At 46.3% G+C, this 16,561-nt stretch overlaps 1 protein-coding gene across 1 annotated transcript in view; it reads right to left on the bottom strand.

Moving 5' to 3' along the window:
- The window catches only part of ABHD2 (abhydrolase domain containing 2), a 114,146-nt gene that overhangs the window by 19,233 nt on the left and 78,352 nt on the right, over positions 1–16,561 (bottom strand). The window contains exon 6 of the mRNA XM_027521700.1: positions 5,664–5,847. Within this exon, the coding sequence (XP_027377501.1) occupies positions 5,664–5,847 (184 nt within the window). The remainder of the gene's footprint in view (positions 1–5,663; positions 5,848–16,561) is intronic.

The following is a 16,561-nucleotide window of genomic DNA, read 5'->3' as shown; positions in this document are numbered from 1 at the left end:
AAGGCCATGCGGAGAGAGCCTGACAGGCAAAGGCGGGTCAGGCCTCAAGGGACCCCCTGAATCTGCTCGAGCATCCACCCCAAAACCAGAATCTGTCTGTCTTACTATTTTGTGCCTTTCACCAACTCTTCTGACATTAACAGGGGGCTATCCCCGACCACCTTTCTCTGGAAAAAATCAACCTAGGGCTTTAGTTAATGGGCATGATAGGAGTGTTTCAATTCAAACCCCTCTGATGGCTTTCTAGCTTGCCTGACAGGTTTATCCATACTCTTGCAATTAACACACATGATTGTTCATAACTCCCCAACCTTGAAAGGCACGGGAAGCCAAAACATTCTGAAAGTCCTAATGAGCATAGAGTCCTTTAAGGGATGAAAAATTACTAGAATAGATAGTACTGGTAAAGGGCTTCATTATTGGGCCAATGCTTGCTGCCAAGTGCCCATATCCCTTATCCATTGTGCACTTGGGAGTGCATTAGTTAACATAGTTGGAATGTAAGAAAAACAAGTAGCAGCCTTGGAATTAGCCACATCAGACCTTTGAGCTAATTGGTTCTTTCTTTGTTGTGACCCACTGTACCTTTGCTCCGTGAGAATGTAACTCTGTTTAGTACTTTCTGAGGCTGGGAGAAATAAAGAAGAAACACTTTAAGGGAAAATAAGTTTTCTGGTTGAGCAGCCTTTATCAAAAAAGGGTCATAAAATGTCCACAGGCCTCCAAGGCCAGAAGATAATGTACACAACATTGTTTATGGGAAAGGTATGCAGAAAAATCCTGGTTTTGATAAAGACAAAACAGATGTAATGTTTGGGCTGACTCTGAATGACTTTGCATCTTTCATTTCCTTCTATGTACAAGTCAAGCTATAAAAGTTCCTTTTGAAAATAAAGTTACGGGCCTCACTCACCGAAGCTTGGTCTCCCTGTGTTGTTATTTTTTTCCTTTTCCCTCCTTTTCTCTCTCTGTTCTTCTTTCAGGATGACTCCTTGGAACACAGGAGCTTTATTGGCTTTCTGTGTTAATCAAGGAAGGTCAAGCCTTTGTTCTCTTTGCTTTGCTATCCTTTCGCCTATGCCATCATCCTGAGGGTACCCCTGGATCCTGCTGGGGCTGGACCCCGGCAACCTTGTAAAGCAATTACACTCTAATTAAAAATAAAAAGTTCTTAGAGTCTTTTTAGTGCTACCAAATGAAATATTTACAAATGATATGACATAACGTCTTGGATTTGCTTCAAAATAATCCACCTTATAGGGGAGTGATGTGTGAATGAGGTGCAGAGGAAATAAGAGTAGCCAAAAGTTAAGCACGTTTGAAGCTGGTAGTGGATATACAGGGGTCCAATACCCCATTGCTTTTATTTTGTATGTATCTAAAATTTTCCATAATAATGAAGAAGGAGAAAGAGAAGAAGACAGAAAATAGAAAATCTTCTGGATTGTGACCTCCTGAAAATTATCTACCCTGAGGAGGAGAGCTGAAGATTAAAGTCAGTTTTAACCATTAACCATGAAACTCATCAACTATATCTTAGGGTTGAGGAAAGATCAGCAGTGGTCTGGAACCACTGTACACACAGCCCAACAAGAACCTCACTGGGAACTGCAGCTCCCACTGAAGCCAAGCTCCAATTTATATGCCATGTTTCTGCAGTGAGAGAAGGGAGGAGGCAGAACCAGGCTCCAGGGAATGGGGCTGGTGATGGGATGGTCTAACAAGATGTCCAGGCCTCCCGGGGGGCATGAGTTAGCACAGAGACTTGGAACTATGGCCCATCTGACCCCACTGGGTGGTTCACCAAACTCTGTGGAAGCCACTTCACCTCTCCAAGCCTCAGTGTCCTTATCTGTCAAATTAGGAGGTTGAATTAGAGAAGCAATGTACACACCAAGACTGTTCTATGGGTGAGGTATGTTCCATCTCAGGCCTGACAGAGGTCGCCCTGGGAGCCTTGGTGGTGTTTTCATTGCTTCTGCTAGCAGGTGAAATTCGGCAGACAGGGGTGCATGTAGTGAGTGGAGAGCTGGCCAACCGGTGATGTTAAGAATGGGTCTGAATTCTGGCCTCAGCTGAAGAGGTCTGGGGGATGGGCAGGCTCCAGGGCATACATCTCATGAGGATAAATAGAATGTCAGCCTGGGAAGCAGATGGCTCAGGTAAGAAGTGCTTTACCCATCCATATATCTACCTATCTCAACCAATAAAGTTCTTTCAAGATGCCCCAATTTCTAATCAGGGGTTTCCCAGGTGGCTCAGTGGTAAAGAATCTGCCTGCCAATGCAGGAGACATAAGAGACGTGGGTTCGATCCCAGGGTCAGGAATATCCCCTGGAGAAGGAAATGGCAACCTAATCCAGTATCCTTGCCTGGAAAATCCCATGGACAGAGGAACTTGGCGGGCTACAGTCCATGGAGTCGCAAAGAGTCGGACATGACTGAATGACAGAGCACGCAGCATGTCTTCTTAACACCATTAAATGATTAATTAAACTAGAGATTTAGGCTGAGTCTGAACACACACATTTCCAGGGCTAGTTGGCAGCTGTTTGTGCTGAGGGAACGAGTTAAGTCTGCTGGATACAGTGTAGTCTGGGGACATCTGTCACCCTCCTTTGCTGGTTCAGCACCTCATCAAGCGTGAGCTAGTTTAGCAGCAGCTAGACTCTGCTAACTACAGCAAGCGGGGGCTGGCTTCTGAGCCTAGAACTGGCTGTGGCTAGTGGGGAGGTGCGTTACGGGATGAGAAGCCAGAGGGAGAGGACGGATCACTGACCAGCGGTTCTGGAGACTCAACTAGGGGAGGGATTTACCAGAAGCATGAACTCCTGTGTGGCCCCTGCAGCGGCAGATGGGCCCTCCCCGCTTCACCTCCGTGTAAAGGAAGCATGGCTGCCATCATTCCAGTGCGGAAAAGGCTCACTGCCCTCAAGCCTCGGCAGGAAAAAAAAGGTTACACTGGTTGAAAGTAAGGCACTGTCTCCTGGCGAGTAGATCTCATTGAAACGTTGAGGGGACCTGAGCCGTGAGCGGCCCCAGCACACATAAGACGACCGTGTCTCTGATCTGCCTCCAGTTTTCCTGTGCGTAGGGTGTAGGATCTTAGCCTGGATCTCTTTGCTCCAGAGGATAAAGTTGCCTGTTTCTCTTCTATTTGCAGACAACTGATGTGACAATGATTATGAATATAAAGATCTCTGAGGCCTCAAAGAGAAGTGGTGTGGACCACGTCTGCAAAGTGCATAGAGCACCTCACAGATGTTGGTTAGCTTCCTAGCTTAAACCCATACCTGGGATCCTCAATTGTGCAAGTCATGGGCTTGGCCAACAGCAGATGGCGCTGTTGCAGCAAAATGAAACAAGGCTGTTAATTGACGATTCTGCGCGTTAAAAAACAGGGAAAACAAACTTGTCCTACATTCTCGTTCCTGTCAAACCCAGTGCTCTCTGAACACGAAGTCAGTGTTCTAGTCACTTGACAGCGCTTGGTTTAGGAAGGGACTCTGATTTTTACAGACACTAGAAGCCTGGCCAAAAAACTGGACCGCTAATCAGACAAGAGTTGATTTACCCGGGATCCTGGGGCGTGCCCTCTGCTCTTTGCTCTAAGATCCCAGGTACTGGCAAGGATGGGGCTTTGGGTAACTCTGGTTACATCATGGCTGAGAATCAGGAGTTGAGTATTTCTAGCCAAGTCAACACAAAGGAACGTGTTCTGATTCAAACCAGAGTGTAGAGGGGAATTGAAGGGGAGGATTCCCAACAGGAGAATGAGGAGAATAACCTAGCCTGCAACACTAGAGCTGGAGAGACCCTTGAGGTCCCTGGGCCCAGTGACTGCTAAACACGGCTAACACCTCAGGAGTCACCTGTGAAATGCGTCCAAAAGCAGATTCCTGGCCCCATGCCCCAGACTCACAAATCAGGATCTCCGGGGCTGGGGCCCGAGAAAATGAATTTATTTTTATCATGATCCTCCAAGTGATTCTTAACTAAGTGTGGCAGTCACTAGTTCTCTAGATTGGTCTTTGTGATGCTACGATCCACTGATGTAGCCCACTTCTCATTTGACAATGCATAATGATGATAATTGGTAGTTACTGACAACTTTCTACGTGCCTGGCACTGTTCCAAGTAGTTCATTCTCATGAACTCATTTGACCCTCACCATGGCGTCACAGGGTAGTTTCCAATTATTGTCACCCCCGTACTGCAGGTGAGAACAACTGGGACCCAGGCTTCAGCCCTGGAACTCAGGAAAGGCTCCAGCAGGGAAGTATTTCCTGTCTATTTTGGGGTACATTTAAACTCCCCATTTTGGCCAAGCTTTAAGGCTTGGGCAGAGGCTGAATTCTGAGCCTGCATTTGCCCTTTGGATTTGTTGATTTCAAATTCCAGTAATAGATATTTTTAGAAATAACATAGCCCCTTATCCATTAGAAATGACAAAATAGGTTTAAACGACACCAAGACATACAGGTGAGGCAGAAAGTAAGGATTGTCTACAAGGACTGTGGTATTAGACTGGATCAATCAGGGCAGGGAGTTTGTTTTTTATTTTTTGTGTGTGTGATTTTAGATTTCTTCATTAACCATTTATAACACAAAAGACATTATCACAAGGAGTGAGTACAGGAAAAAATATGAATGCATTTAAAGAATCTGAAGAGATGTGTGTGTATATGAGTGTGTTTGTGTGTGAGTGTGTATGAGTGCGTATGTGTGTACGTGTATGGGTATGTATATATGAATGTGCATGTTTGTGAGTGTGTATGTGTATGGGTGTGTGTACATGAATGTGTATGTGTGTATGTGTATGGGGGTGTGTGTGTGTGTGAGTGTGTATGTGTATGGGTGTATGTGTGTGTGTGTATGTGTGTACGTGTATAGGTGTATATATATGAACGTGCATGTTTGTGAGTGTGTATGTGTATGGGTGTGTATGGGTGTGTGTGTATATGTGTGAATGTGTGTGCGTGGTGACTCTGGAGTGGTCGAGGACAACACTGATCTGGGCAGGGAGGTCAGAGCAGACAAGTGTCCCCCTAGGACTCATCCTGCAGGTTTCTGTTGTCGGGGGGCTAGCCGGGAGGTAAACCTCTACCCAGAAGGTCGTCTCTTATGTGTGATCTTGGGATGCTGAGAGAGATGACTATTTGACGGTGAGGGCACAGATTAAACAGTTTCTACAGATCCCTTCAGATGCCATCCGAGACTCAACTCTTTGGCAGGTAGGAGGGGTTGGGGTCATACGGTGGTCCAGCTCTCAGACCCTGCTTTGCCAAGTCTCCTGTGTTTTCATAAACCCACAGTTCTACAAAACTCCTGGAGCATGAAGAATTTAAGTAATCTCAGAGACTCCAAAGGGAAACAGCAGCTATTAAAGGGGCGGGGCTTTGGCTTACTCCATTACAGATCTGACCCCCAAAATACAGCTGCATATCCCAGGTTGAAGGGGTCTGACAGGACCACTCCAGTATATGATGTGGAAGCAAAGCAAGGTAAAATCAAGACCCAGACACTTCTGCTTAGTCTGCCCTAGCATTTCCCCAGGTCTTCACGGGCCAGTGTCTGGTGTGCTGGGGACATCTCAATAAATGAAAGCTAACTGGAGGACCAGTGGCAGCAGGAAGTGGGAGCACGTGGCCAGGATCACTCACCTCAGTGCGCTGTAGCCCTGGCACACGCTGACGCAGCACAGAACCTTTTCTTGGTTGGCCTGGGTCTCCCCCAAGTATTTACACACGATGTTACCGCCCAAGCTGAAGCCCACGACCACCAGCTGGGTCAGGGGATATGTCTTCTTGATGTAGTTTACCATGGCTCCAAATTCCCAGGTGCAGCCTGTGGACAGAGAGGTAAGAGAACTTGGTCATTTCAGATGCAACAAAGTTTGGAGAAAATGTGAGCTGGGAGGGTTACTTAAGTGGGTGCCAAGGCATTAAGAGAGAGAGACAGACAGAAATGTAAGTATACAGCCCATCCTCTGTATTTGTGGGTTCTACACCTGCAGATTCAACCAAACACAGATCGAAAATATTTGGGAAAAAAATTCCAGAGTTCTAAAAATCAAAACTTAAACTGGCCGTACATAAGCAACTATTTACATAGCATTTACGTGGTATTATCAGGTATTATAAGTAACCTAGAAATGTTTTAAAGCAGGGGTCCCCAACCTCTGGGACCGAATGCCTGATGATCTGAGGTGGAGCTGATATAATAATAACAGAAATAAAGTGCATAATAAATGTAAAGCGCTTGAATCATCCCCAAACCATCCCCCACCTTGGTCCATGGAAAAACTGTCTTCCACGAAACCGGTCCCTGGTGACAAAAAGGTTGGGAACCACTATTTTAAAGTACACAGGAGGATGTGCCTAGGTTTTATGGAAATACTATGCCATTTTATATAAGGAGCTTGAGCATCCGTGGATTTTGGTGTCCAAGAGGGTCCCGGAACCAGTTCCCTGAGGATGCTGAGGGATGGCAGGTATTTCGGTGTGTGTGTAGAGAGAGAAGCCAGACTTCTCTTTGGCTACCTGCAGAGAAGGCTGAGTGCCAAAAATTGATGTTTCTGAACTGTGGTGCTGGAGGAGACTCTTGAGAGTCCCTTGGACAACAAGGAGATCAAACCAGTCAATCCTAGAGGAAATCAGCCCTGAATATTCATTGGAAGGACTGATGCTGAAGCTGAAGCTCTAACACTTTGCATACCTGATGCAAAGAGCTGACTCATTGGAAAAGACCCTGATGCTGGGAAAGATGGAGAGCAAGAGGAGAAGGGGGCGACAGAGGATGAGATGGTTGGATGGCATCATAGACTCAATGGACACGAGTTTGAGCAAGCTCCAGGAAGATAGTAAAGGACAGGGAAGCCTGGTGTGCTGCAGTTCATGGGGCCGCAAAGAGTCGAACATGACTTAGCAACTGACCAGCAAGAGAAGCTCCCAGAGGCCCCTCAGTGTGAGGAAACACAGCATAAGTAGCGCCCATGAGGGAAGGGGCCATTTACCAAACGCATGTGCCTTCCTCCTTCAGAGGCGGGAGCTGAGAAGCCCCTCCCATACTCACTGAAATCAAAACATATATTCAAGGTGTGCCTGAGCGCCTCGGTTCGCACACAGAGGAAAACAAAAACAAGAGCAATACTCTTAGGGATCAGCATCTTAGGCTACAAAACAAGATGCTATACCCACGTGTACAGTGATTCATGGTGTTAAGAAAAGTACCAAGTGGATGTTGTTTACAGGATCGCCTTGCCAGCGGGGAGAAGGAAAGACAAACTTCAGTCCAGAGGGATGGCCAACATGTTCTGTGGGATTAAGGTAAAATGTTCTTGGTGACGTAGAGACAGGTGTCAAGGGAGGCAGACCCATTCAGAAACACAGAGGAGACTTCTGAATGGAGAGGGCACTTGGGCCCAGTGTGCCCGGGAGGGATGATATCAGCTGGTGGCCCCTTGAGAAGCTGGTGAAGTCAGGACTAAGTAAGATGATATAGGTAAAGGGCTTAGACAGGGTATTGTGTTAGTTCTTTTTTCTTTTTAAAATATCATTTAAGGACACCCATGTTCATGACAGCTTTATTCACAACAGCCAAAAGGTGGAAGCAACAAAAGTGTCCATCAACAGATGAATGAATAAACCAGATGTTGACATGTATTTGGTGGAATATTATTCAGTCTTAAAAAGTAAGGAAATCATGACACATGTTGTGACAAAGACAAACCTTGAGGACATTATGCTAAATGAAATACTGTTGTTTAGTCGCTCAGTTGTGTCCGACTGTTTTATGACCCTATAGATTGTAGCCTGGCAGGCTTCTCTGTCCATGGCATTTCCCAGGCAAGAATACTGGAGTGGGTTGCCATTTCCTTCTCCAGGGGATCTTCCTGGCCCAGGGATCAAACCTAAGTCTCCTGCATCAGCAGGCGGATTCTGAGGAGCAGTTACAGCTAATTGTGTGGGTGCTTTAGGAGCTGCAAGTTAATTCAATCCAAGCACTTCTGATGTGGATAAAAGGCCAGGCCTGTGTAACCCTGGACAAGCTGCTGGGTGCTTGTGTGGGGCTGCTGTCTCTCCCAGGCAAGGGAAAGGCGAAGACATGGTGTCTGCCTGCCTCCAGGATCAGCGTTTGGGTAGATGCTGGGTCCTCCCAAGATCTCCACCCGATGTCAGTTACCAAACACCCTCAGTTCCTCAGTGTCTGGGAACCCCCTCCTGGGTGCGTTTACTGGGCTGGCCGGAAAGTTCGTTTGGGTTTTTCCGTAACAGCTTATAGAAAAACTTGATCGAACTTTTCGGCTAACCTGATATTAAGAGCTACGCAATCTGTTTTTTAATACTAGGAATTAATTTAATGCGGTTCTACATATTTAATCCTTAAGGGATTAGCACCAGAAACAAGATTGAGGTCTCTAATCTTGCCGCAATTTTAAGACACAATGAAATATGAGACAGTACTCTGGCCTTAGGACTTCCCTGTAGCTCAATTGTAAAGAATCTGCCTGCAATGCAGGAAACCCAGGTTTGATCTCTGGGTTAGGAAGATCCCCTGGAGGAGGGCATGGCCACCCACTTCAGAATTTTTGCCTGGAGAATCCCATGGACAGAGGATCCTGGCAGGCTACAGTCTGTGGGGTCACAGAGTCAGACACAACTGAGCGACTACCACTACCACTCCCACCCTGGCCTTAAAGAGACTGAGTACCACAGGCCCATCTTTGAAAGGCCAACTGTGGAGGACAGGGGAGACCCTTTTCTTATACCTCCCACCCCTAACCAGAGACAAGGCTAAGACAGTCTGAATGCTACTATTTCAAAGCCACATGCCCCCAAAATGGCACTGACATGACTCAGTGGGCTGGAATACAAGAACCAGAGACTTGGTGTTCTTTGTGGATGGAGACGCTGAGTCATCTGTGAGCTCCGTGCTAGGCACATAGTGGGTGTGCCACAATGAACTGGGCAGGGAGGAAGTCTGAATCATTTGGAATGAGACCACACAGTAACACCCAGTGTGACTGTACAGGGGATTGGGGGAAAGAACCTAAATAGCCTTCCCCCTAAATTTAACCCCGAGTATGATCTGGTTAGCCAACAACATGGCTCGGCTGGCAGGCAGCTAGGAGCCTCGCAGTCCCCAGCATTTTCCTAGTGAAGGTGTGTGAGTCATTTCTTCGAGCTGTGGGCAAGCTACTGCCAAGCTGAGTCACCCGGGGAAGAAAACAGCTGTAGAAATAAAGCGAGAGCCCTTTTGGCCCACCATGTTAATTGGCCTTGTCTTTATCTCTGAAACAAAGATTTTCACGCATGAGTACTCTTGGCTTTGTTTCCTTGGGTGCAGGGTGCTGAATACGGCCCTCTTCCAGCTGAAGGTTAAATATTTAGATCTCATCCTGAAAGTGCAAATGGGATGCCCCCGAACACATCCCAAACTCTGGCCCCTCCCTGGGAACTCTCTTGATGCTCGAGTCCTCTCAGCAGATGGTCTTGTCAGATGTTTTACTGAGATGCTTGACTTTCTGCAAATTCACTGCCTTCACTTCCTCATCCTCCGTCTCTCTTCACCGCCCTCCCACCCCATGGCATCCTCCTGCAATTATTATACACAATTGTTGCACAGGCAAAACAGCTCTGGTTATCATCTGGAATCATGAATACGATTGAGAACAGTCTGCAGCAATTAAAATGGTAGGTAGGAGAAACTTATGGAAAAGTAGAAGTTTTTTAAAACTATCTGCAGGCTTCTCTGGTGGTCCAGTGGTTAAGAGTTCGCCTGCCAATGCAGGGAACATGGGTTCAATCCCTGGTTCTGGAAAATCCCACATGCCCCAGGACAACTAAGCCCCTGTACCACAGTGAAGAGTAGCCCCTGCTCACTGCAACTAGAGAAAGACTGAGTGCACTAACAAAGACCTAGCACAGTCAAAAATGAATAGACAAATCAATAAAAATTTTAAAGTGTAACAGGAAATCACAGATCTGCAAGTCTTTGTGGCAAGATGTATTGGATCATGGGTGATCTCTACAGCTTGCCGTATAGCAGGGTTTGCCTGAGAGAGACCTCAGAGTTTGTCTGTTATTCTGATGCAGTGATGAGGAAAGTTCTCTTTCACTCTCAAAAGTGACCTGGTTGGGATGCTAAATTATACAGTCACCCTAGGTACAGGGCCTCCCTCCCTTCTAAGATGGAAATACTGTACTCTAAGTAAGGCACAGCTTTTTGATCTTACATTGAGATTACAAAAGATAGTTTTAAATACACAAACAATTCCAGTATTAAACCCAAATGGACATTAATGAGCTCCCCCTCCAAGCAATAAAAAAGATGCTGTGATTTTAGGCACCTCTGCTCACCTTGATGCTAATGCAAGAAAGCCAAGTGTTTAGAAATAAGGGAAGAGCCCACTTCACTGTTAAAACTCACAGGAAAAGGCAATGTAAATAGTTTGAGACCATTTTCAACGCCAAAATATCCTAGGTTGGTGTTCGGTCATAAGTTCTTAGGAGGTTCATGATTCTAAAAGATTTGGTCACTTATAGGGGCTAATGCCAGGTTATTATTTTGATTCTTTTCATATGATATAGAAAAGGCTGTTTTAAAAAAAAAATCCCAATTTTTTTTTCTCTAATCAAGATCAAACTCATGGATCCTTTGTTGCTTGGCTGTTTCTGGTCATAACATTTCGAGGGTCAGTCTTAGAAATGGAGGTCAGAATAACCACAACTGGATTATTTTGGTTTTCAGTTTCCTTGGCTGGTAGACTTGACCCAGCTGTACTCTGCTCTGAATATGAACACTGGACTGTTGGGATACGGCCTTCTGCCCAAGACAGAAAGATGGAGCAGAATACTTTCTGAATTTACTGGTCCCTTGCAGTGTCGCTGACAAAATTACTTATATTCCAAACACTGTCCAGGTTAGAAAATTAGTTGAGTCAATAAAGAGCAAGCCCACATGTCCACGACTGCTGTGTTCCAATTAAAGACTAGGCTCTGTATGATAAATACACTTCAAAAAATATTCACGACTTCTAGGTGTTCCTTGATTTTCACGTGTTATTCATTGATCTTATTCAGATGACAGGGTTGTGGACCCAGTCTGATCCAGGAAAGAATCCTATTTAAATAAGAAATTAAAAAGATGGATAAATTTTACCCCTGTGGATTCTACTACTCATCCTAATGGCCTCACATTTTGTCTTTGGTCAGATCAGATAATGTCATTGAATTTAATTCTTCTAAAGGGAAATTCTGCTGGTTAAAAAAAAATCTATGAACTATTCTGAGGCAAGGGATGGTGAATTATTTTTAAAGAATGAAAATAAATTTTAGAAAGTTATGCTAAGTCACTTCAGCCGTGTCCGACTCTGTGCGACCCCACAGACGGCAGCCCAGTAGGCTCCCCCATCCCTGGGATTCTCCAGGCAAGAATACTGGAGTGGGGTGCCATTTCCTTCTCCAGTGCATGAAAGTGAAAAGTGAAAGTGAAGTCGCTCAGTCATGTCCGACTCCTAGCGACCCCATGGACTGCAGCCTACCAGGCTCCTCCGTCCATGGGATTTTCCAGGCAAGAGTGCTGGAGTGGGGTGCCATTGCCTTCTCCGTTAGAAAGTTAAAATATAGCTAAATAAACATATACTACAATTGGGGCTTCCCAGGTGGAGTTAGCAATAAAGAACCCACCTGCCAATGCAGGAGACACAGGAGACTCGGGCTCAATCCCTGAGGCGGGAAGATCCCCTGGGAAAGGAAATGGCAACCCACTCCAGTATTCTTGCCTAAGAATCCCATGGACAGAGGAGCCTGGCAGGCTATAGTCCATAGGGTCACAAAGAGCTGGAAATGACTGAAGCGGCTTACCAAGTGCGCACTGCATGTACTATAAAATATAAAACAAGCCAGTAACATGGAGGTGTGTGACCCCCACATGCACCACCACCCCCCCTCCGCCCCATCCTCAGCCCTGGCCCACCAGATCTGGCAAGGAGCCAATTCTGAAGTGCACGCCACTGGAGAGCAAGCACTGCATCCTTCAAAATAACCACCGGGGTCTTGCCATCCCCACATGTAAAGAGTCAGAATTCAGACCAAATTCAAAACAGAAATTTATGCTCCGTAAGCACAGCTTCACAAATTGGCCCTTGTTCACAGGCAGTCAGCTGACCTAGAAGTGAGGCCTTTTAACGATTCCAGTGAACTTCCACCTTTGCTCGTCTACGTGGGCTCACAGAACACACATAGAGTGAAGATGGAAAAAGGCAGTAACATGGCCATGCAGTGGTATTTGCTGGACCCCACGCTGTGTGCCTTCACATTACTGCTGACCTCCCCAGCTGGGGAATGCAGACTCCCATCTGCTGGACTCTGAAACACTGCCTTCTTCCGCAGGCCTCTCCTGAGCATCTCTCTCTGAGTGATCCACTAGGTGCAGGAGATGAACATACTATGAAAATTAAACACGGAAATCTGGCTCCTGTCTTGAAAAAAGATGCGGTTTGGTAAATGTTCTTTTTGGAAAAGCCCAGCCAACAAGTGCAGCCTGACTGGGACTGTCTCCCGACCTCTTCCCCCGACGCTGAGCTGTTCCTCACTAGACGGGGTGCTTCAGGAAAGCAGGGGGCTTTGGCTACCACCTGTATTCTCGTCTTGGGGTCTGGCCTCATGAATGTCTGTAGGATGTGAGATTAAAAAAAAAAAAAATGGAGCCCAAACCCACCGGGCCTATTTCTGTGACTCTGAGAAGCTGTCGCTGTTCTTTTGCTTTATATCTGATATATATCCGACTGGGAACTATTTCCTTCCTCCTTAGAAGTATCGACAGGATGTAGTTCCTTACACAGAAAGGCTGTGTGGGGACTTCCCTGATGGTCCAGTGGTCCAGTGATTAAGAATCCGCCTTCCAATGCAGGGAACGCAGGTTCGATCCCTGGTCGGGGAACTTAGATCCCACACGCCATGGAGCAACTGAGCCCTCTCGCTCAGGAATCTGAGCGCCACAACTAGAGAGAAGCCCGTAGGCTGCAAGGAAGAGCCCACATGCTACAACTAAGACCTGATGCAGCCAAAAATGAAATAAATGAACAAAAAAAAAAAATTTTTTTTTTAAAAAGGCTGTTTAGCTTGTTGTTCAAAATCATGAACTCCAAGGGACTTCCCTGGCCATCCTGTAGTTAAGACTTTGTCTTTCAATGTTCAGTGCAGGGGGTGCAGTTTCCTGGTTGAGGAGCTAAGATCCCACGTGCCTTGTGGCGAAAAAATCAAAACATAAAACAGAAGCAATGTTGTAACAAACAAACAAAAAATATTAAAAAAAAAACAAAACCCAAATACATAATGAAGCATAAAGCTTAAAAAAAAAAAAAAAAAAGGCATGGACTCCAGGACTAGACTGCTTGAGTGGGAAACTTGGGTCACCCATTCATCAGTTTTGTGATCTGGAGCAAGTTACTCAACTTTTTTTTTTAATTTTTATTGGAGTATTACTGATTTACCATGTTGTGTTAGTTTCTGCTATACAGCAAGGTGAATGAGTTATACATATACACATATATCCACTCCTTTTTAGATTCTGTTCCCATATAGGTCATTACAGACTACTGAGTAGAGTTCCTTGTCTCCTGAATTGCAGGCAGATTCTTTACCGTCTGAGCCACCTGGGAAGCCCCTTACTGTATCTAATAAGCAGTATCTCAAATAGGAAATGAACACTGTGACAGAGGCGGCACTGAGCTGGGGTTAAGAACCACACAGTTTGAAGGCGGGTCCTGCCACGTTCTGCTTGTGTGACCCCAGGCAAGGTACTTTACTTCCTTTAGCCTGGCAAGTGGGGAAACTAATGCCAACCTCCGAGGCATCAGGAGGATGAAGGGAAGTAACACCCGTGGATGCTCAGCGCGTGCCTGGCACTGTCAATGCGAGATAAATGGTAACTGCTTCATGCGGGATTTTCCTTTAATGAATTTATGTTTCAAAGGCAGCAGGAAGGATTCCTGTGATTCTAAGTCACAAGAACATACGGATATCCATTTAGGAAATTCTGTTCAAGAGAGATCTAGGGCCAACAGTTTCTAATCACATCAGCAAGGATGCCCAATAACAAGGGACTAGTGCTTATGTGGTTTAGAACAAAGCTGGTAGGTAAGCAGGAAAAGGCTTTTTGCAGTTTTCTCAGAGAGATCTGAGGTGGGTGGGACACAGGAAACAAAGAAGAAGGGCTTCTTGTTAATGCCCTCTTTAGTTTGCCTCTGGTTGAACTCAATTTCGAAAGGCCAGAAGGGGATCTCCGTGACAGGAAGGCCTGCTATCTGCTCCAGAGTGACACGGTTTGCACAAGGGCAGGTCACACAACCACAAGACACACCTGTTTGAGACGTGCCCGTCTGCACGCCACCTTCCGTCCAGAAAAACCATCATTTCACATTCCTCCCCTCAGCCCTCACTCAGGCAATACGGACCTAGTGAGCACTTTCTAGGGGCCAAGCAGAGACTCCGGGGAGCCACAGCAGGAGAACAAAGACCTCTGGTGCTTGTGGAGGGGGACTGGGGAGGAGAGACAGGAAACAAACAGTAGACAAGTACACGGTCTCACCAAATCACAAGTGCCTTGGCGGACGTAAAGAGGGGGATTAGATGAGAATGGGGTCGAGGGCAGTCTCGGAAGGGCTCTCCAGGAAGGTGCCATCTTGGTGGAGGCCTGAATGACAAGGAGCAACCCGGTGAGGGCTAGGGAAGGGCCTTCCACACAGGACGTGGGCAGCCTGAGGTCAGTGGGGCCCTCGGGCCAGTGCCTGGTGCCCACGTATGTTCTGGGTGGGCTGTGGCACGTCTCAGATCAGGCGCCTCCTTCACGTCACATCCAGTCACCCCACATGGAGGAGGCTGACGTGAGTGGAAGCCAAATACCAGTGGAGGGAAGGAGATTTCAAAGAGGTTTAAGGAAGCTTTCAGCCAGCTGCACTATATGGGACCCGATTCTGATCCTGAATTGAGCAAATTATAATTAAAAAGGAAAAACAAAAACAAAGAAGTCAGCTGGGGAAACTGAACGGCTGTGAAGGACTACGTTTCAGGTGTGATGATGGTTTATGTTTATGGTAGGGACTGAGTTGTGTTCCCCTCAAATTCCTATATAGAAGTCCTAGGCCCCAGGACCTCAGAATGTCTGTTTGGAGACAGAGCTTCTGGAGAGAGGTAGTCAAGTAAAAATGGGGTCTTTTGGGTGAGCCCCAACCCAACACGGTGGTAGCAGTGGTTCAGTTGCTCAGTCGTGTCCAGCTCTTTGTGACCCCATGGACTGTAGCCCGCCAGGCTCCTCTGTCCATAGAATTTTCCAGGCAAGAATACTGGGGTGGGTTGCTATTTCCTCCTCCAGCGGATCTTCCTGATGCAGGGATCAAACCAGAGTCTCTTGCATCTCCTGCACTGGCAGGTGGATTCTTTACCCCTAGCGCCACTTGGGGAGCCCAATTCAATCTGACTGGTATCCTGATAAGAAGAGATTAGGATACAGACAGAGATGTGGACAGAGAGAGAACCATCTCTAAACCAAGGAGAGAAGCCTTGGCAAACCTGCCAGCATCTTGAACTTGGACTTCTAGCCTTCAGAACTACGAGGAAATACATTTCTGTGGTTTAAGCCACCAGACTGTGGTATTTTGTTTTGGTAGCCCTAGCAGACTAAAACAAAGAGTACGTGTACCTTAGCATCACACCCTGAAACAGTCACAGATGACACGATAGGCTGCCTGGGATTTGCTCCAAAATAATCAGTGAAGGGGGACACAGGAAAGGATGGTTTATAGATGGAATAAGATCGGCCCAAAGCTGACAAATTGTTGAGACTGAGTGATGGGTTTATCCTGAGTTCATTTTACTATGCTCTCTGCTTTTCTATAGTTTGAACAATCGTATAATGAAAAGTTGAAAGGAAAAGCTGAAGAGGAAACAAACTGTGAAAGAGCTACGTCTATGGCTCTCCACCCTGGGGGCGCCGGGCATTCTTAGGGCCTGGCCCCTGGCGCTGGTATCTTTTAGAAGGTCCCCAGGGGAATTCTAATCTTGATAACCATGGACCTACATACACTAAGAGCCAGAAGTTCTTTATGGGAAAAATAAAGAAAGACTTCAAGGGAAGTCCCATATGCCTGGATGAGAAAGTACTATGACAACAAACTTCTCCAAGTTAATTTATACAATAAAATTCCTATTCCAAAACTGTGATACAGGGGCTTCCCTGGTGGTCCAGTGGTTAAGACTCCACGCTTCCAGTGCAGAGGGTGTGGGTTTGATCCCTGGTTGGGGAGCTGGGAACCCATGAGCCTCATGGCCAAAAAAACAAAACAGAAAACAGAAGCGATATTGTAACAAATTCAAGAAAGACTTAAAAAAGTGGTCCATATCAAAAAGCCTTTAAAAAAAAATTGTAATACAGTGCTGCTGCTGCTGCTGCTAAGTTGTTTCAGTCGTGTCCGACTCTGTGTGACCCCATGGACTGCAGCCTACCAGGCTTCTCCGTCCATGGGATTCTCCAGGCAAGAACACTGGAGTGGGTTGCC

This window comes from Bos indicus x Bos taurus, chromosome 21 (assembly GCF_003369695.1).
Source record: "Bos indicus x Bos taurus breed Angus x Brahman F1 hybrid chromosome 21, Bos_hybrid_MaternalHap_v2.0, whole genome shotgun sequence".
NCBI lineage: Eukaryota > Metazoa > Chordata > Mammalia > Artiodactyla > Bovidae > Bos > Bos indicus x Bos taurus.
This window is presented reverse-complemented; position numbering and strand designations above follow the sequence as displayed.